Raw genomic sequence first — 25,147 nt, 5'->3', positions numbered from 1 at the left:
TGAGATTCATATTCTCAACATTATTTTCAGTGAAAACAAGATGTTGCTGTTCATTGTTGTGCAGCTCTCCCTGCTAGTGACCTGTCAGTCATTTAAAGTGTCCGATTTGACTGAACTTTATGTGGAAGATATTAATGTCACTAGAGTGGACAATTATGCATACTTTTACAATGTATGTGGTTTGTTTTTATTTTGTAAACAATGCAATATAGAATTTGAAATTAAAAAGAAAAAAATATGAATATCTGTTTGATCATATATGATTTATGTTTATTTTGAAATAAAATTCATTTTTCTTTTAAAACCAAAATAGTTAAATCAATCTTTTTAAGCATAACCATTACACATTTGTACAATACTTTCCATGGAATGAATTCAATATTAGTGGTAGAAAAAAAAAGTTTGAATAAATTTTCATTTAATATTTGCAACTTTTTCAGCTGCATACATATGCAGAAAACACATCTGTAAATCCTGCGTATGTGAATACATCTTCTTTTTTCACTGGTACACCCAATGTTGCCGGTTTAGTGGTGGAGTTTACTGAATGGAAAGTGAATTCCACTGGAGCCACTGTAAACACACTTCCTCTGCTCAAAGTCATACAGAGATGGGAGGTAAACTTTAATTTATAACTTACATTTTATATTAAGTATTTGATTATGCACTGAATCAGAATGAGATCCATATACATGCTTAACCTTTATGAGTCCTCTCCCATTATTAGGAAACTAACATAGTTTTGAGTCAAATAATAATGAAAACAGCTATGGAAGTAACATTCCAGTTATTCTAATTTCTAGAATTTGAGGTTTATGTTTCAGGTTAAACTAATTTTTGAAAATAAGTACTGGTATTCTAGTTCGAAGTCACGCAGAAATAGGAGAATACTCTTAAATTACTGTGAATCAATTTTTATTACTGAGAACTATTTTAATTTGTGTAATTATAAGAGACGGTCTGCTTGTGAAAATTTCATTTGTCAGTATGTTTTTATTATTAAGAATTATATTCAAAAATAACTGGAATTCATGAAAATTTTGTTTTAAATAAATACAAAATACTTTTCTTACAAAAATAAGGTGTCTCAAAAATTTCGTGATCTACAGTACATTTATCCTTAGTGTGCTCAGAAAATAACATTAATCTCAAATGATTACAAAATCAGTATTTAATTTTATTTTCTGCTGACAGCTAAATAGTGCAACAACATCTCCAGATACTGTCCTGGTGTCCATGGTGATCATCAACATAGGCACCATCACTGCCACCGATGTAATGGTGGAGTTTGATCTCAGTAATGGAATGTTTTCTTCGTACTCTACAATGGCTGTAAACACATCAGTAAATACTGAGATTGTGCCTATTTCTGGTCAACTGGAGTTCAAGTGGAGTCCTGGTAACCTTTCAGGTAAAGGAATTTTCAGATACAGTCAAACCTTGTCATCTTGAACTCAGTGGGACTACATTATGAGACCCTCATTTCTTGCTTTATTTCACAGCGGGGGAGGAGAGGTACCTGAGCTTTATTGCGACCCCCTCAGGAACAAATGGAGGAAACCTGCAGGCAGGAGACAACATTTACAAGGGCCAGCTGTATTTCTCTTATCCAGTGAGCTTTGTCTCTGATGCTTGATTTATCTAGTGATGAAGAAAATCCATGTCATTTTAAACTAAAATCACTAAGACAATAAGAATGCATATTAATTTTTTAATTTTATTTCAGTCTTCAAAATCAATATGCCATATTTGCATAGTTATATGAAAGTGTGAATAAATGCTTATATATAGATTCCACGGGTTTGTTTTGGATACCCTCAAGGTCAAGAGACCACAAAACTAATAGTTTTAAAGTTTGAACTTTTGAAAAATTTTATCTTTTTTACACAATTCTTCTGGACGGAAGACCTACTCATTATTAGTGAAAATAAGATCATCTCTATTTTTTTTTCTCTGTTAATTTAGAACATTTTGACATCAAGTGTTGGACCAATCAGCCTAAGTATGTGTGTCCATGGCATCCGAGATGTTGAAAAAAATGTAAGTAAATAATGGAACAAAACGAGATTTAATTTAAACAGAGTTCTGTTAGAACTTTCTATTAATAAAATCATTTGTCATAATTTATTTTGAGGGTCTGTGCAATGAACTAAGATGATATATGTCTTGTTTCAGATATTGTATCAGCATGGTTTTACTGCCTTGATGTTTTTCGTGGCTTTTTTCCTTGGCATTGCTTTGGTGATTGGAGCTGTTTGTTTGTTTCTGGTGATCAAACGAAAGCGATCTGTGAAAAACCAAAGCTTTACTCAGGTATTTAATGTTCCTAGGCTTATCTTCTCCAATAATATCATTTTAATTGAAACAGATTTTAATAACTATAAAGACGGATATACATGTACAATCAGAACACTATACAACCAGTTACAGGGAATTTTAATGAATGATACTGTGTTCTTTTTGCAGACAAACTTAAGATTGTCAACTCGAGGTAAAACTATACTGATGGATGACAGGGATGCAGACAAGACGGGCCACACCATTACTGACTTTAGGTAAGAAGCAGTGTCATTTTGAGAATGAGCCTAGAGCTAAAAATGACAATAAATTCTTAAATTAGTGCTTAGAAATGTAACATTCAGAACTGGTGCTCAAATTTATCAGTGCTAGATCTTATTCTCATTGATGACCTTCACGGTAGCTCAGTTGGTAGAGTGCTTGCTCCGTGGTTGGAAGGTCGTGTGTCCGCGACTGACCTAAGTCGATAAAAAATAGGTAGCAACTGTTCCTTCACCAAGGCTTGGCACTTTGAAGTGAAAGTTGCAGGTCCTTTGGATGAGACCTTAAAAACCAAGGCCCCGTGTCACAGTAAGCATTATCAGGATAAAGAACCCTCACTGCTCAATGGCCCTGAGTGCTGAGTAAAGGTCTAAATTTGAAGCCCTTCACCGGACTTTGGTGACATCTCTATATGAGTGAAAAATTCTCGAACAGGACGTAAAACAACATACAATCAATCAATCATATTCTCATTGATAGATTATCTTTATCTATTTAATAATTTCAAAATATAATGATTTTAGTTAAATGACCGTGTTGTGTTGTATTTTGAATTTTTATTTTTGCCAGCAACATCAAAGAGGAGGATTCCATTGTTGAGGTCCTGGTTGTCAAAGACAAACTGAAACGCTTCAGAGAACTAGACAAGTAAGAACAGTTGGTGTGTGTGTGTGTGTGGGGGGGGGGGGGGTCAAAGTAGTGTAAGCTACTCACATGTCATGAGTGTTTTAATTGAAATGAATGGAAAAAAAGAAACAAAACCAAACAATGTAAATATCAAGTGGGCTGCTAAGTGGTAACTGAGGTCAACATTTTGGATGATAATGAGCGTTAAGGTCCTACACTTGATTTTACTTGACAGAGTCATATTGTTTCATACACATTTACATTTAGCCCATTGCATTGACTACTAGCTGAATGCAGAAGTGTTCACTACTAGTAAATTCAGAAAACAAATACGGCAGAAGTTCTGACTGTCTTTTGTTTGCAGTTTTATATTAGTATTTCTTTATGAGAGAATTTGGTATCAAAGTCTTCATCTTTAATTTTGTTAGGCCAGCGTTAAATTTTGTGGTTTTTGAACTGAAAATATTATTAGAATAAAAATTCTTTATGTGTTCAGGTCTGATCAGATAATCAATACCTTAAAAAGACTTGTATTATTGTTTGATATATGAAAAATAGATCTACCAACACTTCACTCCCCTCCTTCCCCCCCCCTCCCCCCCACCCCCCCCAAAAAAATTACAATTAATGAGAAAAAAATGAGGAGCTGATGAAAAAAGACAGTAATTAACAACTGAGAACATACTTGTTGCTAAGGAGTAAGCCATGATTGAAACTGAGTGTACTGCTTTGTAGCTTGGACATTGTGTGTACAGTGAAGGCAGATACAGACATTGAGACACAGAGGACAGATGCTTCACTGAAGGCTACCGCCATGTTGATTAGAGGACTCATCCACAACAGGGACATCGGCCCGCAAGTGTATGAAGTCGCCGACAAAAATGCCAAGCAGCGCAGGTTACTTCTGGATGCTAACCTTGACGATGAATTTCAGCGGCAGAATAAGAAACTCAGAAAGAAGCTAGCAGCTAAAAATAAGGTCAGAGTTTGATATGCAAGGGAAAATAAATGAGTCTATATGCCCTCAGTATTTTTTTTTTTCATCACATTGTGCATTGTGAATAAAGGTATTTTGAAACATTCAAAATTTAGATGAAATATTGTCATGAACTATTTGGTACAGTTATGAGAGAGTGCAAGCCTTTTTATTGATACTTAATGACCTAGAATTATATTTTGGCAGTATTTTTGAATTAGTGCATAAATTCAAAAAATTTGAATCCTGCTTGACTTTCTTGTCCTTTAATTGTGTGAGTTATTTGCAAATTACATAGAGCTTTTGTGCAAGAGTGTATCGAACACAGACTTGCATAAGTTACACAGCTGTCATTTTTTGTTGTAGGCCAAATTGTCCAGAACTCTGCAAAAACAGAGGGAGGAAAAGAAGAAACTTGTCAGTGATATTGCAGATCTGGGGGACAATGTAACTAATTATGAATTCTATTAATGTAACAAGATATGGTTTTTGTAAGATTGAAAATTGATTTTTTTTTTTCATGTAATGGCTATTGCATGTATTGGTTACCATGATATTAATTGTTCATATAAGTGTTATAACAATGATCTTTTCATGAAATGGTAATTTTATATTTTGGTTTTTATATTTACTGAATTTGTAATGGTTATACCATGTAATGATCATTCTATGTAATGGGGTTATTGCATGCTTTGATTATTATAAAATGGTTAAACATTGTAATGATTCTAACATGTAATTATCTTACCATGCAATGATTATTACATATAATTGTTATTACATACCTTAGTTATTACATTTATTTGTTATTCCATGTAATGATTATTACATATTATTGAAAATGAAATGTTTTCTATCAACAGGAGAGGCAGCAGCTACTGGACATGATGGACAAAGAACACCAGACAGAACTTGATGAGCAGGAGTTCCTCCTCAAACTGGAACAAGACGAGGAGACAGAAAATCTCAGGAAGGTCTGTCCTCTATGGTCTGGATTGTGTGTTTCTAGTTTTGTGATGTTGATATAATTCTTCTTAAATGGGAGTTTGTGGTTAGAATTAGTTTGATATTTTTGTTCCTCCAGCTCTGAAATAGAATTGTTGTTGAGAGGAGATTGCTTTTAGGAGTTGCTTGCATGTTTGATTAAGCTTATGGGATGACAATTTTCTTCTTTACAAGTGTTTTCTTTGACAAGTATTCTTTTTTAGCTCACCTGAGCTGAAAGCTCAAGTGAGCTTTTCTGATCACCTGTTGTCCGGCGTAAGTCTGTCTGTCTGTCTGTCTGTTTGTACGTCTGTAAACTTTTCACATTTTCAACTTCTTCTCAAGAACCACTGAGCCAATTTTAACCAAAGTTGGTACAGAGCATCCTTCGGTGAAGGGGAGTTTAAATTGTTAAAATGAAGGGCCAACTCCCCTTACAAGGGGAAATAATCAAGAAAAGACAAAAATTGGGTGGGGTCATTAAAAAATCTTCTTGTCAAGAACCACAGGGCCAGAAAAGCTGAAACTAATGTGGAAGCATTCTTGGGTAGTGTAGATTCTAAATTGTTCAAATCATGGCCCCTGGGGGTAGGGTGTGGCCACAATAGGGAATCAAAGTTTTACATTGAAATACACATGCAAAATCTTTGAAAATCTTCTTCTCCAGAACCACAGGGCCAGAAAAGCTGAAACTAATGTGGAAGCATCCTTGGGTAGTGTAGATTCTAAATTGTTCAAATCATGGCCCCTGGGGGTAGGGTGTGGCCACAATAGGGAATCAAATTTTTACATTGAAATACACATGCAAAATCTTTGAAAATCTTCTTCTCCAGAACCACTGGGCCAGAAAAGCTGAAACTTATGTGGAAGCATCCTTGGGTAGTGTAGATTCTAAATTGTTCAAATCATGGCCCCCGGGGTTGGGCGGGGCCACAATAGGGAATCAAAGTTTTACATTAAAATATATAGGCAAAATCTTTGAAAATCTTCTTCTCCAGAACCACTGGGCCAGAAAAGCTGAAACTTATGTGGAAGCATCCTTGGGTAGTGTAGATTCTAAATTGTTCAAATCATGGCCCCCGGAGGTAGGGCGGGGCCACAATAGGGAATCAAAGTTTTACATTGAAATACATATGCAAAATCTTTGAAAATCTTCTTCTCCAGAACCACTGGGCCAGAAAAGCTGAAACTTATGTGGAAGCATCCTTGGGTAGTGTAGATTCTAAATTCTTCAATTCATGGCCTCCGGGGGTAGGGCAGGGTCGCAATAAATATTACAAAGGGGAGGTCTTGTGAAGAACAGCAGGGCCAAAGTAGCTCAGGTAAGCGTTGTGGCCCATGGGCCTCTTGTTTCTGTTTGTATTCAGCTCCGAGATATTAATTGTCTATTTGTCATGAATATTCTGTTTTGGGGAGCTTTGTTGACTTACATGTATATGAGATGTTGCTGTGTTTTTGACAGTAGATTACTATGAGGAGGAGTGTGTTTTAAGATTTTGATTTTTGTCATTGACAGGAGTTTGCTGTGAGGAGAAGTTGTATTACATAATTATATGTTTCGATTTTTTTCATTATTTTTTGGTTGACAGAAGTTTGCTTAAAGGGGAAGCTTGTTTGATATATAGCTTTAAGATGTTGATTTTGTTGTTAAGACAGGAGTTTAATATGAGGTGAAGCTTGATATTGTTTGATTCTTAAGCGCTGAGAAATTGATTTTATCATTAACAGGAGTTTGCTATGAGGCGAAGCTTGTTTTATGTTTTGAGCTATGAAATGTTGATTTTATCGTTGACAGGAGTTTGCTGTGAGGAGAAGCTTATTTAATGTTTTGAGTTATGAGATGTTGATTTTATCATTGACTAGAGTTTACTGTCAGGAGTAGCTTGTCTGATGATTTGAGTTATGAGGTGTTGATTTTGTCATTGACAGGAGTTTGCTGTCAGGAGTAGCTTGTCTGATGATTTGAGTTATGAGGTGTTGATTTTGTCATTGACAGGAGTTTGCTGTCAGGAGTAGCTTGTTTGATGTTTTGGGTTATGAGATGTTGATTTTGTCGTTGACAGGAGTTTGCTATTAGGATAAGCTTGTTTGATATTTTTTAGATGTTGATTTGTCGTTGACAGGAGTTTGCAGTAAGGAGGAGGATGGGGATGAAGGAGATAGAACAGGATCTGTTAGAGGACGTCATGCAGCAGGGCCACCTAGTGGGGGAGAAAGCTGATTGGCTGCTGGAGGAACACCGCAAGATTCAGAGTGAGCTGGAGAAGAAGTACGACGAGGAAGTGGCAAGACAGAGATTCATCCTGGAGGAGAAGTTAGAGAAACGAAAAGCCATGGCTAAATTGGAGGTGGGCATATGACTTTTTTGTATTTATGCATTGCACACAAGAAAGAGACATGGAATATTTACTGAAATACATGATGACTTGTATGTTTGATGGGTTTTATATTGTTTTCTTCTATGATATCAGGAACAACAAGAAGACGATGAAAGTGATGTGTTGAACACAATGGCTAGTCATCAGATAGAACTTGTCAACAAAGCTAAGTCCAAAAAGTAAGTCTTACAGATTTCATAATGTGGAGTGAGAATGTGTGTCAAATGTACATGTAAATGAATCATGATGTAAATCAAAGTACTGAAATGTGAAGGATTGCAGGATCTTATTACCGGTAACTAATTTAAATTCATCTTTATATCATTTTCTCATTGAACTGATGGGTCTTATTGAATGTTTCTCTATTTTGTAATGTAATTATTTGGGTAAACAGTCTCATATGCAATTTTTTATAATATCTGCAACATCTTAGATAAACCCTTTCATCCCTATCGCGTTCCTGAATTCTTTATTGACCAGTTTAAGGACAGTCAAACTTCAATATCTCTGACATGGTTGGGCTTTTAAAACACCTCTAGGTATTTAAGTACTAGTCTTAGAGATATAGTAGTTGAAACTGGAATTACTAGAAATTGTAAGTCAGTACCACTGACTCAGTTTGATATCCTGTAAACATACTTTTATCCATGGGGGCATAATTCCACAGAATCACATTTTCTGTTAAATACAGGGGTAAAAAATTAAGTAGATTTCTTAGATTGTCATCATATGTCCTTGATGCATTTAAGTACACTGTGAAAAAATTTTTGCTGAAAAATTGTGACCCCATACATAGCTTAAATTAATCCCATGTGGGAAAAAAAATACATCTACAGTATGTAGGGTATTAAAACGGGGCAATCTGATGGGTTTGTTGGCCAATGTCCAAATACATGTAGGTTGGTTGGAAGAGCACCTGTCTAGAGATCAGGGGACTTAGATTCAAATCCTGGTCTGGTCCATCAAATTTTCCCTACTGCCCATGTTATAGGCATATAACTTATGTAAGACATATCCCTAGTATTAGACATATGAAGTGTTAAAGATGCTGAAATTCAATCTCATCAGCTTTTTTTTTTTGCTTCATCTACAATTGCATAATAATTTACAACTGTTTACTAAGTTTATGGTTTAAATGACAGAGTAGGGGGTCTGACATCTGATGAGGCAGCAGAGCTGATTGCCTTAGCAAAGGCAGACATGGTGGCCTTAAAGGAACGGCTTGACAAAGACAGACAGAAGCAGGAGACGGCACTGTCTAAACGACTCAGTGAAATGAAGAGGAAAAGACTTAACCAGCTGGTGAATATTTGAATTATTTGAACTGCTTAGAAACATTGCGTAATTTTTTATCTTTTTGCTTGAATGTCAAATTCTACAATGCTATCTGTCAATCAACTAAGAAAAATATGTTGACAAGACCTGTACATCAATTGCAACAATTAATACAGGGGGTCTGAAATTTTAAATAAGTGATTTTCTTGTATTTTTACAAAATATTTCTTTGTTTTATTGACGTATAAATGAATAAATGAAAGTTGAAATAAGCTTTTATTAGGTCACCTGAGTCACTCAGGTGACCTATTGCTATCTGTTTTCGTCCATCGTCGTCCGTCGTGCGTTAACTTTTGAACATTTTTAACTTCTTCTCTAAAACCGCTCAACCAATTTCAACCAAATTTGGTATATAGCATCTATGGGTGAAGGGGAACATAAATTGTGAATTTCATGATCCCTGCCCCCCTGGGGCCTGAGGTGTGGGGCTAAAACCACCAAAATTAATGCAATCTTTAAAAATCTTCTTCTTTACTCCAGGACATCAAGCAGTCAAACTGTTGGCATCATTGTAATAAGCATGGAGCCCTCTACCAAAATTGTGAAATTCATGGCCCCAGGGTCAGGGGTTCTGGCCCCAGGGTGGGGCTATATAGATCATATAGTGAAAGTGCATTATTTCTTTGAAAATCTTCTTCTCTGCTCCTGGGTATTAAATAAAGTTACTAAGTACATAGTTATGATGAGCAAGAGTGCCTCTTCCAAAATTGTGAAATTCATGGCCCCAGGGTCAGGGGTTCTGGTGTTAGGGCGGGGCTCTATAGATTATATAGTGAAAGTGCATTAATTCTTTGAAAATCTTCTTCTCTGCTCCTGGGTATTAAATAAAGGAACTAAGTACATAGTTATGATGAGCAAGAGTGCCTCTTCCAAAATTGTGAAATTCATGGCCCCAGGGTCAGGGGTTCTGGTGTTAGGGCGGGGCTCTATAGATTATATAGTGAAAAAGCATTAATTCTTTGAAAATCTTCTTCTTTGCTCCTGGGTATTAAATAAAGTAACTAAGTACATAGTTATGATGAGCAAAAGTGCCTTTTCAAAAATTGTGAATTTCATGGCCCCAGGGTCAGGGGTTCTGGTGTTAGGGCGGGGCTCTATAGATTATATAGTGAAAATGCATTAATTCTTTGAAAATCTTCTTCTCTGCTTCTGGATATTAAATAAAGTAACTAAGTACATAGTTATGATGAGCAAGAGTACCTCTTCCAAAATTGTGAATTTCATGGCCCCAGGGTCAGGGGTTCTGGTGTTAGGGCGGGGCTCTATTGATTATATAGTGAAAATGCATTGATTCTTTGAAAATCTTCTTCTCTGCTACTGGAGATTATATAAACAAACTAAGTGCATGATTATGATAGACAAGGATGCCTCTTCCAAAATTTTTAAATATATGGCCTCAGTTTTTGGGGTTCTTGAGGAGGGGGGGGGGGGGGGGCTCTATTGATTATATAGTGAAAAAGCATTAATTCTATTAATCATTAATTAATCCTGTCTGCTCCTTAGTGTTGAGCTGATAAATAAATTGCTTAGCTATGATGAAAATGGGAGCTTCGAACAGAATTTTTAAATCTTGTGGTCCTAGGGTCAGTTTCTGGCATAACGAGGGGGGGGGGGGGCTTTTGATAATATAGTGGAAAAGTGTTAATTCTTTGAAGTCCATAGTTATGATGATGAGGGTAACTTTTCCAAATTTGTAAATTTCTTGACCCTTGGTCTTGGGTTCTGGTGTTAGGGTAAGGCTTTGTTGAATCTGTAGTGAAAATGCATTGTACCTGTGAAATTCTTCTCTGCTTCTGGGCATATTGGAAGCAAACTGAGTAAAAGTTTAAATGATATGAGTAAGCGTATTTCTACCAGATTTTTAAACATCTGCACCATTGGTCTAACCATTCTGGTCCTGGGCAGGGCTCTATTAATTTGTATTCTACTGAGAGAAGTTATTCCCCTTTTCCATTCACCTTTGATAATTAATCACTGTAAATAATGTATTTGAAAGGTTAATAGAATAAGATAATTATGCAAGAATGTTTATCGTATAATTAAAAAAGTACTTTCTTAGTTTTAATAAACAGGTAGACCTGTAAGTAATAGATAAATAAAAATGAGACAAAAACAACTTATCTTATTAAAAGTTCTTCAAAGACCATAAGAGAGGTCAATGCTAGAGGTCTTAATATGGGTTTAAAAATATTACAGAAGCACTAATAGTTTGTTAATAGTCTGCATAGTGTTAAGTGGGGGACAGATTAGAACTTAATTTATGAGTTGATACTGAATACTAGACTAATTATTTTGTTGATCCTGATCTTCCTACTTCTCTTGCTTTAGGGCAACAAAGCTTCAACTATCAGTGTATTTAACTTCTAAATTGTTGTATTATACTCAGGTGACCGTTTAGGCCCTTGGGCCTCTTGTTTAATATGTTGTTCTTTGCGAATTTGTCAACAAGGCCTTCACCTAAAATACAATAGTATGAGGGCTCTGAAATTCTAAATATTAGATAATATCTCTTCTATCTATTTATATTAAAGAAATCTGAGCAAAAAGGGGAGATGGATAAAGTTTTGAAGACCATGGAGACACAGACAGAAGGACCAATAGGTAAAATATAAGAATACAATGCTTTTCATGACCCCATTATATAGGTACATGATCCCTGGAGTTACTCTGTAGACTTAAAAGGTCTACAAAGCAGATTAGCAAATTAAGTTTTACAGAAAAACACTTTAAATTTACAGCCAAGTGCCAGAGATAAACAATTTTGGTTCATTTTATGAACATAATTTGTCATAATCTTGTTAATTTCAAACCACAGGCAATGAAGACCATTTCACTCTTAGTATAAGCCTGTTCACAGTCACTGTTTTTACTGTACTTGATGAAAACATGATGATAAAATTTATTTTTCTAAGATCCACTCATGTACATTGAGACAAAGCTCAAACTGGAAGCCAAGCATCGAGATGAGATAACTGAAGAGGAGACCGAGATAGATGAAAATCACGCCGAGCAGCTGCGCGAGCTCAATGACCAGCTGACAGATCATGCCAAGGATGAGATGACTCAAGCTGAAAGGAACTTGATTAAAAAGATTGGTGAAATTAGTAAGTATATATGTCTCGAGCCTTGTTTTTATTCAAAGAATTTGAGATGTGTCTTATTCTCCTACAGTACTTGTACTGTAAATCAGGTGCAGTTTTTCTTAGATATAAAAAAATTAACACATCAGAATAACAAGTTTTTGTGTAAAATAAATCAAGCTTAAATGAAAAAATGGGAGTTAAAAACCTGAACACATCTGTAAACATTTTTATAAACATATTGTCTGATCATATGAGTTGTAACAATTCAGATAATGTGTCTATGGACCAGTATGATAAACTGCTGAGTCAGCATGAAGAGGAGGTGACTCGTCTACAGGCCCAACAAAAACGGTCTCAGGAGAAACAGAAAGCAAACCTTCAGGTTAGAAACATCCCCATTCTTTCCTTCACGAAAAATTCTCTTATAATTCTCTACTCTGTTGATAGTAAAGCTGGCTTTCAAGTAATGCCTTCACGTTAGAATCCCTGCCATTCTTCAATTTGTCACTATGTTCAATCCTTCATGTAAAAAATATTGCTTAAATTACTTTTAAATATGTTGATAGTGATCAAGCTATCCCTAATGTAAGAAACATCCCTGGAATTGTTTTAATATATATTTGTTAGTAAGGATTAAAGCTTGAGCCCTTCATACATGTATTCCTTTTTTTGTAGGAGAAGCTTGCCAAGGCTAAGGAGGAGTGGAGGCAGAGGAAGGAACAGGAAAAGGTGGAACAGGAGGAAATCAGGAAACGGGAGGATGAGGTCGTCAAGTAAGTGCATGTGCACTTAGGACAACAGAATTATTTTATTTAATATAATTTCTTGACTTTAAATGATTTGTAAAATATGTACATTCTAGATAGGAAAATTATGCAATGAAATTTGAAATTTTTAAATTAGACAATTATGTTAGCAACAAATGCTGGCTGCATGAATTTTGTCCCTATTAGAAACAAAGTCTGACCAACTGATGCCACAAAACATTGTTTTGATTTTATGAAAAATTTAAATGAAGGCATAATAAATAGAAGTATAATTGTGTGTTTTTGTTGGCAGGAAGTTGTTAAGTGGTCAGATGTCCATGTCTGAGGAAGAGAGAGACAGAATCATGAAAGAACACGAGAAACAGATGGTCAAGGTTGAGAACAGGTCAGACATCTTACACAAACATAAAACATTACTGAGTGCTACTGTGTAAAATCTGATCACTTGAAAAGAAATCTTCATGTTCATGTACTTTTGTTTACAGTTTAACACTGAACAAGCTGAGGCAGAAGAGAATCCTGGAGGACAAACTGGCAGCCAAGCGAGCTCTACAGATGGAGAAACTGGAGAAGAAACAGTCACAGGAGTACGAGGTTTGTCAAGCCAACCGTAATTCTCTCCACACCAGAAATCACAGAGGGCTTTGTCAAGCCAATGTACAGTGTTAGTGTAAGATACACGGCATCCTATTAGCATGGGCTAGTGTGTTAAACCTTTAGCTCAATTGGTAGAGCACTGGACTGGCAAACCAGAAGTTCCAGGTTCAATCCCCAGCAGAGGCACAAAAATGTCTCTGTGACAGTACTGCAGTATTTCCATGCATGGATTCCATAAACTGAATACAAGTTTTTTGGAGAAACCCAAATAATGAACATATACTCGGGAAATTACAAAATCAGTGTTAACAATTAATTTTTTTTTTGTGCAGAAAAAGATGAGACAAATAGAACATAATGGGGAGGAGTCTGATCCCGAGAATCAGCGAGAAAAGTTGGAGCTGATGAGGAACCAGTTTCATCAGAAAATGGCCGTTCTCCAGGGTCAGAAACTCAACATTGATGATGAGCTGGAAATGGTATGTCTGTTGGAGTACAAATGTATTAATTTTCATGCTTCTACAGAAGAGTCTGTTTAAACGCCTAATGTGATTTTGATAGACCTGCAAGCATTATTTCACAATAAATGCCATTAAATTGAAGTTTCAACCTCTGTTGGTGTTTGAAAATTTCATTCGGTCAGTATCTAAATATTAATAAGTTCATGCTTGGGGCCTGCCCCCCCCCCCCCCACCTTCCCCTCCCCCAGTTCCTATGGCAATGAAGTTAGTACATATGCAGTACTAATTCATTTGCTTGTCTTGTCTTCACAGCTTTGAGAAGTTTCTAAACAAATTTTCTTATACATTTTTGCACTCACATAGAACTCAAGATATTGGAAATTGATATTTCATAGTTTGCAAAAGTTGATTAAGCTCTATAATGTATTTTATATAATTTATAATGATTTTACGTGAAAAGGTGAAAATTGAAATGTTGAAAGAAAGAGCACTAGCCCTGAAAGACCAAGAGGAGCAGCTAGGGGCCATGGTGGCAGCACTGCAGGTAGCCAAAGCAAGGGAGGTAAGTCACATCTATTTGGCTACTAGAGGTACAATTACCTCCCTTATTAAGGAATGAGTGTCTAATAGTATGGATGTTTTTACCAGTAACTTCTATGGATCACTTTCAGATGGCACTTATTGATGAACAGCAGGCAGCCATCAATAATCTGAAATCAAATCTGATGGATGAACTTAACGAAAGAGGAATATTGTCTGATCCTGAGTGTCAGAAGGTCCTAGAAAGACACAGACAAGTGTGTATTATTACTTACTCCAGATTTTTTGTTGTATGTTGAAAAAATATGCTGAGTTTTGTGTTTTATGTGTTAATGTAAAATAAACCTGAGATGAACTCTCATTGCTGCAGGAACAAGAACAACTGCACAAGAAACTTGACAGTCAAAGAAGTCGACAAGAAAAGGTAAGCTGCTGTTATTAGTACGACAATAATTAATTTGTGTTCAGGCTGGATGCTTTATGTTTTTTTTTATTTTTTTTTTTTTTTTTTTTGGACACAAAATTAACTTCTTGGTGGAAATAAAAGAATCATTCAATGTTGTGCATGTACAACTGTATATCCTTTTCTCTGTGTAGAGTACTCAAAAGAATTATACTTAACAAGCATTCTGAGAGTATTGCATTAGCAATACTAGTCCCCTACCAGCAAGTGTAATCTGGTTCCCGTTAAGAATTGAAAATGCCATAATTCCGTCAAAAATTAATAAAGCGGGACGAAATGCAAACTTGATCTATAACTAATCAAGGTAAAGCTACATACCAAAAATCAGCTCAATATCTACAAACGTTTAGAAGAAAATTGCGGAAAACCCGTAAAAATTGAAAAAGCCGTAATTCCGTCAAAAATCAATGAAGCGGAACGAAATGCAAACTTGATCTGTAACTCATCAAGATACACTCACATACCAAAAATCAGCTCAATATCTGCAAGCGTTTAGGAAAAAAGTGCGGAAAACCAAGTGGGACAAACTGACAGACAGACAGAGGGACAGACAGACAGACAGACGGACAGACAGACAGACAGACGGACAGACGGACGGACAGACTCAGAGGAAACCTATAGTCCCCTCCGGTTTCACCGGTAGGGGACTAATAATCTCACATAAATTTCGAAAGTGGAAGGCAATTTGTACAGTATCTAAATTTTGATTTTTTTTTTATTTTAGGAATTACGGAAGAGACTAAAAGAGAGGATTGAACAGACAGAAGAGATAATGATGCGAGCTCACAAGAGAGAGATTGATGAGCTGTTGTCTACAGCAAAGAACAAAACAGCCCTGAAAATCAAGAGGGCATTACTAGCCCATAAACATACCATGGAGATGGAAAAATTTAGGTATGATGGTTGTGCTTTTGAGGAAAGTATTGGAATTTAGTACATGTGCTAGGGATGATGTTTCATGTAGTCTATGGATTTTTTTAATGTATTTTTTTATAAACACAATAAAAAACACTGTAAATGAAGGGCATCTAGTCTGGTAATAAACAAAGATATGACAAATATGAAAATGGATATCTTTCACATGAATTTGAATATTTCTCAACATTATCAATAGGACTATACTGATAAAAGGAGAAGTTGATCAAAAAACGATACAACATTGACTTCTTAACATATATACACTGTGCATGTATTGAAATTTTTATTGTCTGTATAGGAATAATTTGGACAGACAGATAGCTCAGACCTTAGAGGAAGTTCGACGACAATTTGAAATCAGGAAAGCCAAGGAAACTCAACAAGAGGTCAGTGTGGGGGTGATTTAGAACAGTGTTTCTACAATGATTTTAAATTCAATCTTTGATCAATAGAATTTTAATCACTGATAGTTCATTTCAGGGATGGGCACAATTACTGAAAAATGTAATCGATTAATAATCGATTACTTAGAGGAATTTTGTGTAATCGATTATTAATCGATTACACTCATTTATGTCCTGTAATCGACTGTAATCGATTACTTTGGAAGATGTAATCGATTAATAATCGATTACTTCTAGGTTTTTATCCCTTCAAATATCAAAACAATATTTAAATTGTAAATGTTGATGTTATTCACTGAAGTTTGACGTGTTCCAGGAGTTTCATTGTATTTCTTTTAAGGGTTTATTCTGGTTTAATTTCATATGTTAGACCTAGCATTCTCACTAAATGCCCAAATGAGGGATTCTCTACCATGGAAAGTGGAGAAATGATTCCTACAATAAAATATGCCAAGGAATTAATTATTCCTTTCAACCTTGGATCTGAACCTCCGTATTTATTGACTTGTTGCAAAAATTATTTAATATTTTATTGTGAATTACTTCATTAGAAGTATTTGGGCTGCCTTTATGTTGACAGTACACATTAAATATTCCCAAAAAATAAGTAAATTAGAACGAACTCTTAGTAATAAACATGTAAATTAAATGTGTCTTTAAGTAATTAAACTAATAGCACAATTTTATTCTGTATTGAAATAAGTGTTTTGAGAGCTATTAATTGTTTTAATAATATTGTTTGTCTTCAATGGAATGAAAGTTAAACACTAGGTAGTTCACAGTTTACACCTTATTATCTGCAAGTCAGGGATGTCTCAATTAATTAGCCAAGATAAGCAAACACAGTGACACTTACTCCCTCTCTTACAGACACTTATAACCTCTCACTGATATAAAGGCAACCTTACAATTTTGAATGAAAACATGAGAATGATTTTGCAAATTTTAAAGTTACTAAAACACAAGTTTGAAGTTGTTTAAACGTTTTCAGCTATGAATAAGTACTTCCATCTTCTTTTTTTGAGTACAATGTAGTTTATATACCAAACTATTTATATTTAATACAGCACTTAAATCTGTTTTTGCTATTTAAAATTTTCTAATACAAGACAAAGTTTTCAACATTTGAAATATGAAAAAGGACATGCAGCAAGAGGACAGTGGGTCAAATGTAAAATGCACACGAAAAATCTGTATATTTTATTAATAAATGATTGAAATACACTTCTGAATTATTTAATGCTAGACCAGTAGGTCTATAATGCAAATTTTATTGAGAACATTATTAAACCTATGATAATAAAAGTTAGGAAATCCGAACATTACATAAGGTGGTTTATATTTGATATTTATGTGTGACTAGCTGGAAATAATTCTCCAAAATAACAACCATTTATGTATGAAATAATCGAAAGTAATCGAAAAAGTAATTATAATTACATTGAAAATTTTAGCTGTAATGGATTAAATTACGATTACAAGTAATCGAAAATCTCTTCGATTACAGATTACTGTCGATTACTTGGGAAAAAAGTAATCATTACAATCGATTACGATTACCCCATCCCTGGTTCATTATTGGTAATCACCTCCCCAATTTCAATCCCCCCCCTTTAGATTTATTTCAAGTCATTGAAACTTGTTCACAAAAAAAAATTATTAGCATCCTCAATGTATGAAGTAAAAAGGAAAGTTTATTATATCTAATGTAAGTTCTGATAATTGAAATGGATATAACAGGATTTATCATCCCTTTCGAATTTTGCTATAGATTTGCCATACTGGTGTACACACTACTAAGCAGGCCGGATTTTATTTTTTCATTTACAAATTTTGCTGATTTGGTGTAAGTGATATATTATACTTTTCTAACATTCTTATGATGTAGGAGCTAAAGTTCATCGCTGGTTTGGTACGTGTGGGCTCCTTTGACCAGACAGAGTTGGTAGATGTCCTCCATCTTTTGTATCCACAAAAAACGGATGCAGAAATTAGTGCTGTCATGAAGGAAATCTATGATCCAAACTTTAAACCTCATGCTCAAGAAGTGCCGTAAGTCCTCAAAATTTTTAATTAAAATTATTTAAAACTGTATAAATTTATGATGTAAATTGAATTTTGAAGTGTTAGTTAACAATATTTTGGTTTGTTAGTCAAGAACATGTACTTGTACTGTCACTGTCGAAATGTTAGCACTGAGGAAATTTTTTGCAAATTTTGCAACTAGTAGATAAATTTCGAAGAATTTTTTACCACGGTAATGCAAATTACCATATTTCAATTTAGTAATAAACAATAAACCAAGTGTTGACATATTTTATACATTCTTTTACTTTTTAAGGCATTATATTGACTCATGAAAAATAAGGAACCTGAAACATAAGCAATCTTGAGTTTTTGTTGTTTAAATATGTCAAAATGAATCTGACACAGTAATTGTGGACATGTCATGTATGTTTATTCCTGCAGTCCTTTATCCCGTCGAGACAGCACCCTGACTGAACGAGTCCGGAGCACTCAGAGTCTGGAGTTATCCAGGCGAGCCTCACTCTCATCCAGGTAAGATCTCAACTGGAATAAATCCAGATCATAGGGTAATTAGTGTGCTGCTTGGTACATGTATTCCACATCATAGGATAATTATAGTGATCTAGATAGATAGATATTTATTTGGAATACCACATACATATACATGAAGTGTGCTGCTTTGAAATCCATATTCTAGGATAATTAGTGTTCTACTAGCTACTGTATAGACTTACATGTGTATACATATAAGTAGCTCCTCATATTTATATTTCAGAGTCGAGGAGAATGCTAGGTATATTTTAGTCTAGATGCTTGGTCTTCATCTTTGTAGCTTATATATAACGGATTCTTAAGCTAGTTTTGCTTTTTCTATTTGATTAGTTATCATGAAATTTGATTGGTTGGATGTAGAGACACCAATTCTTTCTTTTGACAGTTTTGAAAAATTTAAGCTACAACAATTATTATATTATCAATATGCAATGCTACATGAATGTTACCTCCAGCCAAATAATATTGTATATATTATCTATGCTACAGCTTTAGACTAGTGAAGTAGAAAAAAGGTGCATGAAGGACTGGGATAATCGCACATAAATTATTAATTGCAATTAATGCATAGTTTAGTAGCTTAATATTTTTAAATACATATCAAATAGTCAATAGGCTAACTTTTATTTGCTAACAAAGAAACAAAATGACCTACATGTAATTCATAATAACTCAAATTGAACTGGAGGTAAATCATGAGATTTAAGAGTCTGGTTGAATGTTATATATAAAATGGCCCGGCCTATATTGACCAGTATCAGCTAGCCCTCCGACAATTTTATTCATCTAATATTGAAGTAGAAACATTATTTCCATCACTAATAAAATATGTTCCTGTTGAGGGTCCCTGTATTAGAAAACAGTCTTCAATTGTCTGGAAAACAGATACCAAGATTATTTGACCACATTCAAAAAAAAACTTCAAATATGAACATAGGCATGGATTTAAAAAAATAAAACATGTAGATGTTTACTTTAACATCATATATTTGTACTTCGTAGATCACAGGTTGAACTTTAAACTAAGTACTGGTAGTTTGAAAATGTTATTTTGAAAGAAATTTTCATGAAATGGGGATAATGATGTAATTCATGATATCACAATATATCAACCAGTGAGAAAATTATGTAATTATAAGTCACCATGGGTCCATTTGATATTTAATATTCTCCAACAAATATGAACAAGTTTTTGATTCTTTAGAATTTTACAGGGCCAGTAAGTGAAACTTGCTCTTAGTTTTCTATGAGGTGCCATTTCTATATTTTTGAGGTATTTTTTGATTTCAAAAAAAGAATTCTTGATATCAAAAAATAATTCTTGATATCAAGAATTTGAATTTTTGATATCAAGAATTTGAATTTTTGATATCAGAAAATGATTTTCTGATATCAAAAATTCGATTTTTTGATATCAAAAAATGATTTTCTGATATCAGGAAATCAAATTTTTGATATCAGAAATTAATGTAGATTTACTGATATCAGAAAATTGAATTCTTGATATCAAAAAATCATTTTCTGATATCAAAAAATTGATTTTTTGATATCAGAAAATATGAGTGAAATAAATAGAACTTACATTAATGAATGCTCCCTTATTCCGTATCAATGGTTAGTTTACTCGTATTAGTGTCATCCTGAATACCGATTCCACTGCAACATTGTTTGTTGTGTTTACTGTGATTAGTGTTATCACTTCATAGTTGATTGTTTAGCCTTAAGCCTTGTGTTTTCTTAATAAAATTTTTGTATATAGATTAATACAGGGAAATAAATGAATATACATAAACTGATACATGCATTTACAATGCTGATAAGTTTGAAATGTCCGAATTCCAAATAAGTTTTGAAGCCTCCTTGAGTTGTGAAAACAAGAGATTCGTAGGAAATGACAGTAGAAATGAATAGAGTAATTAACACTTTATGCATTCAGTAAGTTCTCTTTACATCATAAACACCGAAACTTGAAACCCTCATTTTGTAACATATACAAGTTCGCCTTTCCACTAATTCTATAGAAAATAGTACAAAACCCAAACACAGGGGAGCCCTACTTCTGTGAAAACACTCTTGGGGAGAATAGATTATCTGTATGAGCCTAAGCACTAATATTTGTTGAATTTCTGATATTAAAAAATTGATTTTGTGATATCAAAAAATCCAGTTGAATTTCTGATATCACAAAATGATTTTTTGATATCAGAAATTCGAATTTTTGATATCAAAAAATGATTTTCTGATATCAGAAATTCGAATTTTTGTATCAAAAAATCTCACTTATTTTTTTATATCAAAAAATATATTTTCTGATGTCGGAAAATGATTTTTTGATATCAAAAATTGGAATTTCTGATATCAAAAAATCATTTTTTGATATCAGAAAATACCTTAAAAATATTAAAATGGCACCTCATAGTTTTCCTACTAAATTATTTATAAAACAATTAACTAAAACAACAATAAGTATCCCTTTTTCTAGTCAATAATGTTGAGATGATGTATCTAGTTTTCAGCCAGACCTTATTTAAATACACAACAATAGCAGAAAAGTAGGTCATTTAAGTGATATATCAGTCAAAGTGGGACCATTTGATTCACAAGAGTAAATTTTGTATTGAATGTAGTGAAAGGGGTGGGGATTAATGGAGACAATGTTGAAATTATATTGTTTTTAAATTCACAAATTAAAGGAAAAAAATATCCCAAAAATTTTAACCTTATGTTTTGCTAAAAGCGGGTGATATCAAATTTGGGTCTGTCTATCACTGTAAGACTCCATTCCTGGATGATATCTTTAAAAGTCCTTTGGCTTTTGCAATGAAATTTTATTATATTATATCATACTATAATCCCTATGACTTGAAAAATATTCTGATTGATTTTGAAGGCAAATGTCAAAGGTGAAGGTCAGAAATTCATATATTGCATGAAGTAGTTTCCATATAGTAACTAGTTCTCTGAGATTTTGCAATGAAACTAAGATGATGCCTCTAAATCATTGAAGACTTTTATTGAGTTTGAGGTCAAAAGGTCAAAAGTCAAGGTGAAAGATAGCATCTTTAGTTCTCTTTGAGCTTTTACAGTAAAACTTCAGATGATGCCTCTCTCCAGCTTGAAATAGATCCCTTTTGATTTTAAGGCGAATAGGTAAGTTTTCATAAATGGCATGAATTGGTTTCAAGATTCACTCAATGCTGTCTATAACCTAAAGAAAACCACTTTTGATTTTGAGGTGAAAGGGTCTGGTCCTTAAGTGGGGAAGATAAATTCCCAGAATTGGCTTGTACTTTCTGAAATATAGTTTTAAAATAAACTGTTGAAGTTTTGGATCAAGTAAAGGTAACATTGAATTTTTATGAACAGAAAGTATTAACCTTGAATTTAGCAAAGTTCAGGACTCTAAGATACAATTCTTTAAGATAGTGAACTAATACTATATGTATACTGCAGCTATGAATACTAAAAATGGTCTCATTTTAACTGTACAATATGGTGTTGTACTGGGTGTTGGATTATTATTACAAGCTTAAACTTATGCTTTGCTTTGTCTTTTAATATATTACATGTAATACATATATCTCTCTATGTAATATTTGAGTTATGATTGAGTTTATTGTATATTCATCTTGGTATCATAATTTTTCTTAATGATTGTTCATCAAAATTTACCTTCCACTGGTCAGGTCACTTTAAATCATAAAGTCATTATATTTATAAAAAAAGAAATAAACAATGGGGAGACCATTTGTTACCCCCCCCCCCCCCCCAACGTAGTGTATGGTATTAAAGCTTCCATAACTTCCTCAGTTTTTTACTGCAAAGTTGAACAGTATTCAAAGTCTTTATTTCTTTTGAGCATCAATTATTTACTGTAGATTGGCAAGTAATCACGATGGTTTTAATTTCACTATGTTTGTGATTGATAATTTTTTTCCACGAAATTTAACCAACCGTAAATGCCATCATTAGTTTTTAAAAATGTTTAAATGCTTATACGAAATTTAAATTAATTTCTTTTAGCGTGAAATTAAAATCATTGCGATTAGTACTTTTTGAGAAATCCTGAAATTTTAGCACCGTGGAATTAAAACGACTTACAGTATTTGTGCCAATTACGGTAAAACAAATTTTTCTTTATTGTAAATGAAGTAAATCTGAATCTTTCTAGAGATTTCCAGACTATATGTTTTATTTCTACTACATGTAAACAGCAGGCTGCAGTACTTAAACTTAAGTTAGGCCAATAAGTTTTGTAATTGTGATTGGATAATAATGAAGTACAAATGTATTTGACGTTTCTTTTTTTAATTTGATTTTGATTTTAATGAATTTAAAAAACATCTTCCTTATACATACAATTACTAGTACCTTTAATCACTCTCTTCAACATTAAATATAGTGGATCTTTTAACGTACGTATCTAAGTACATGTACCACATATTTTGCAATGGATTGTTCTGTTACAATCGTAATCAGACAATAAATACACATGATTAACTTGATTCTTAAGTTGATTGGAATTGTGACCACTGTGTTTTTATTTAATTTGAGGTCTCAGACTTTTTAGTTAAAAACTACACACAAATAAATGAGTTTTGTGTATAATAACAGAATAAATTTTATAAGTAACTTAAGACACAGTTTGTCTAAATAATATATAGATATACATTTTTTTTACCTCTGTACACTTGTAATTTTATTTTCTGACACTTTATTGTCAAATTCATTCTCTTGATAATTTGTTTCCAGCAAATTTACAAACTTAATGTGTTAGTCATTAATAAATCATTTAATTCTTGTAACATTTCATTAAATATACTAATTATTAAGTCATTTGAGTCACTCTGGTGACCTTTTGCTTGAATCTCCACTTTATAACGACGCTAAGTAGCATATAAGTTCACAAGACTTGCTTGGTTGAAATTGGCCCAGTGGTTCTGGAGTAATACATGTAGTCAAAATGGGAGAATAGAGGACACCATTTTTGCCCCAGAACCACTGAGCCAATTTCAAAGTCTTGTCAACTTACATGCAAGCATCTCTAGAGAGTGGAAATTCAGGTTTGTGGGACAGGGACATGGGACCACAGGAGCATGCAAAGTTTTACTAAGAAATGAATTTAATAGCTACACAAGTTATACTGTACATGACTGTTTAACCTGGGTTGGGACAGTTTATGCTTTGTTATATTATAACCACAAAGTGGTTTATAAAAAAGCATAAACTGTTCCAAGTATAACTTGGGTAATTATTAAATTTATTATTTAATTCAATTTCTATTATTAAGTGTAAAATATAAGACAATTTCCCCTTAAAATTTCCTTTATATTGTACATATTTTAAGTCTAACGTCAAGCGGATTGATACATTTTGACATAAGTAATATTGTGATGTTGGCAACACAGGTTAAATATCTGATATGAACTATTATTTCTATCCAATCAAAAGCTTGAAAATGTCCTCAATATCATATTCTGTCTAATTTGTTCACAACCAAATACCTTAAGTAGATATATTATGAGTCTCAAGTTTTACATTTTAAATTTTAATTTATACCCAGGGGCCAAAACATTCAATATTTAATCTCATTTTCTTTGATTTAGATGTCCATGCATTGTGTTTATACATGTTATCTAATTATCATAATTTTATGTCTAATTCAATTTAAATCAGTGAATTATTTGAAAATTAATTTGAAAGAGTTGGTATTTATTTGAAATTTTATTCCAAAAATGGTTTTCAGTAAACTAAAAAGTTAATTTACTATGTTTAAATAAAAAAATGTCAAATGACTTTGTTTTAATAGTTTTGAATCTTTGATCTTATCACCTTTATTTATGATTTGTCTAACTCAATGATTTTCAATTTTGATTCAGATCTCAAAAGAAGCGCTCCTCCAAGAAATCTCGCCGTACGAGTGACCAGAATGTTGACTCCATCTCAAGACCCCTCCCTGAAATCCCCAAAAGACGTACCTTACGAAAACTGAACGAGAATAATGAATCTGATGATGATGAATACTCGTATTTAGATAAAAGACCCGAGCCAATTGGAGAAGTCATGGAAGCGCGGAGAGTGGATGACTTCGAAACTCTGCCAACCTCTGGTCTACCCTCCAAATTACCTCCCCTAGAAACAAAAGTACAGAAAAAGGGGGGCAGAAAGAAAAAGAAAAAGGTTCTACAAAAACTTGCACACGTAGAAAGTGATGAAGAGCTGTAATGACAAATAAATGTCATTAATGAAAAATAATTCTTATTATTCTTGACGAAGAGCTAATAGCAAGGTTTCTTTTGATACTATAGTATACTCAATGATTCTGTTTCATCTGATCAAGAAATTCCAGTACATTTTGTGTCATATATTTACATTATTGTTTAATTTGATTTTGATTTAGATTTGATTAATTTTTTATTTTTAATTATTCATTCATATATGGAGGAAAATCAAACGTTTATCCTACTAGTAACAT

At 33.5% G+C, this 25,147-nt stretch overlaps 1 protein-coding gene across 1 annotated transcript; it reads left to right on the top strand.

Moving 5' to 3' along the window:
• The first annotated feature begins 33 nt into the window (after positions 1–33).
• LOC133188627 (trichohyalin-like) lies at positions 34–24,934 on the top strand. Its single transcript, XM_061324125.1, has 29 exons — positions 34–172; positions 441–617; positions 1,195–1,411; positions 1,503–1,612; positions 1,966–2,040; positions 2,176–2,313; positions 2,467–2,555; positions 3,130–3,207; positions 3,922–4,165; positions 4,529–4,609; positions 5,026–5,136; positions 7,270–7,494; positions 7,618–7,703; positions 8,667–8,826; positions 11,391–11,460; positions 11,772–11,963; positions 12,212–12,324; positions 12,618–12,715; positions 13,002–13,094; positions 13,195–13,303; positions 13,639–13,785; positions 14,228–14,329; positions 14,439–14,564; positions 14,678–14,731; positions 15,495–15,664; positions 15,987–16,074; positions 17,981–18,144; positions 18,562–18,651; positions 24,552–24,934. Exons 1-29 carry the CDS (start codon positions 41–43, stop codon positions 24,895–24,897), a joined length of 3,885 nt encoding a protein of 1,294 aa, XP_061180109.1. The 5' UTR covers positions 34–40; the 3' UTR covers positions 24,898–24,934.
• The last annotated feature ends 213 nt before the right edge of the window (positions 24,935–25,147 follow it).

This window comes from Saccostrea echinata, unplaced genomic scaffold, assembly GCF_033153115.1.
Source record: "Saccostrea echinata isolate AGI-Se365-2 ecotype Australia unplaced genomic scaffold, CSIRO_AGI_Sech_v1 ptg000016l, whole genome shotgun sequence".
Lineage (NCBI taxonomy): Eukaryota > Metazoa > Mollusca > Bivalvia > Ostreida > Ostreidae > Saccostrea > Saccostrea echinata.
The sequence above is the reverse complement of the archived record's forward strand: the minus strand, read 5'-3'. Positions and strand labels throughout refer to the sequence as shown.

Excerpts from the sequence above, each read along its gene's own strand:
- LOC133188627 (XM_061324125.1), top strand. The coding sequence starts at position 41 with ATGTTGCTGTTCATTGTTGTGCAGCTCTCCCTGCTAGTGACCTGTCAG. Across the intron at positions 1,613-1,965 it reads AGCTGTATTTCTCTTATCCA|AACATTTTGACATCAAGTGT; the intron begins GTGAGCTTTGTC and ends CTGTTAATTTAG. Across the intron at positions 12,325-12,617 it reads AACAGAAAGCAAACCTTCAG|GAGAAGCTTGCCAAGGCTAA; the intron begins GTTAGAAACATC and ends CTTTTTTTGTAG.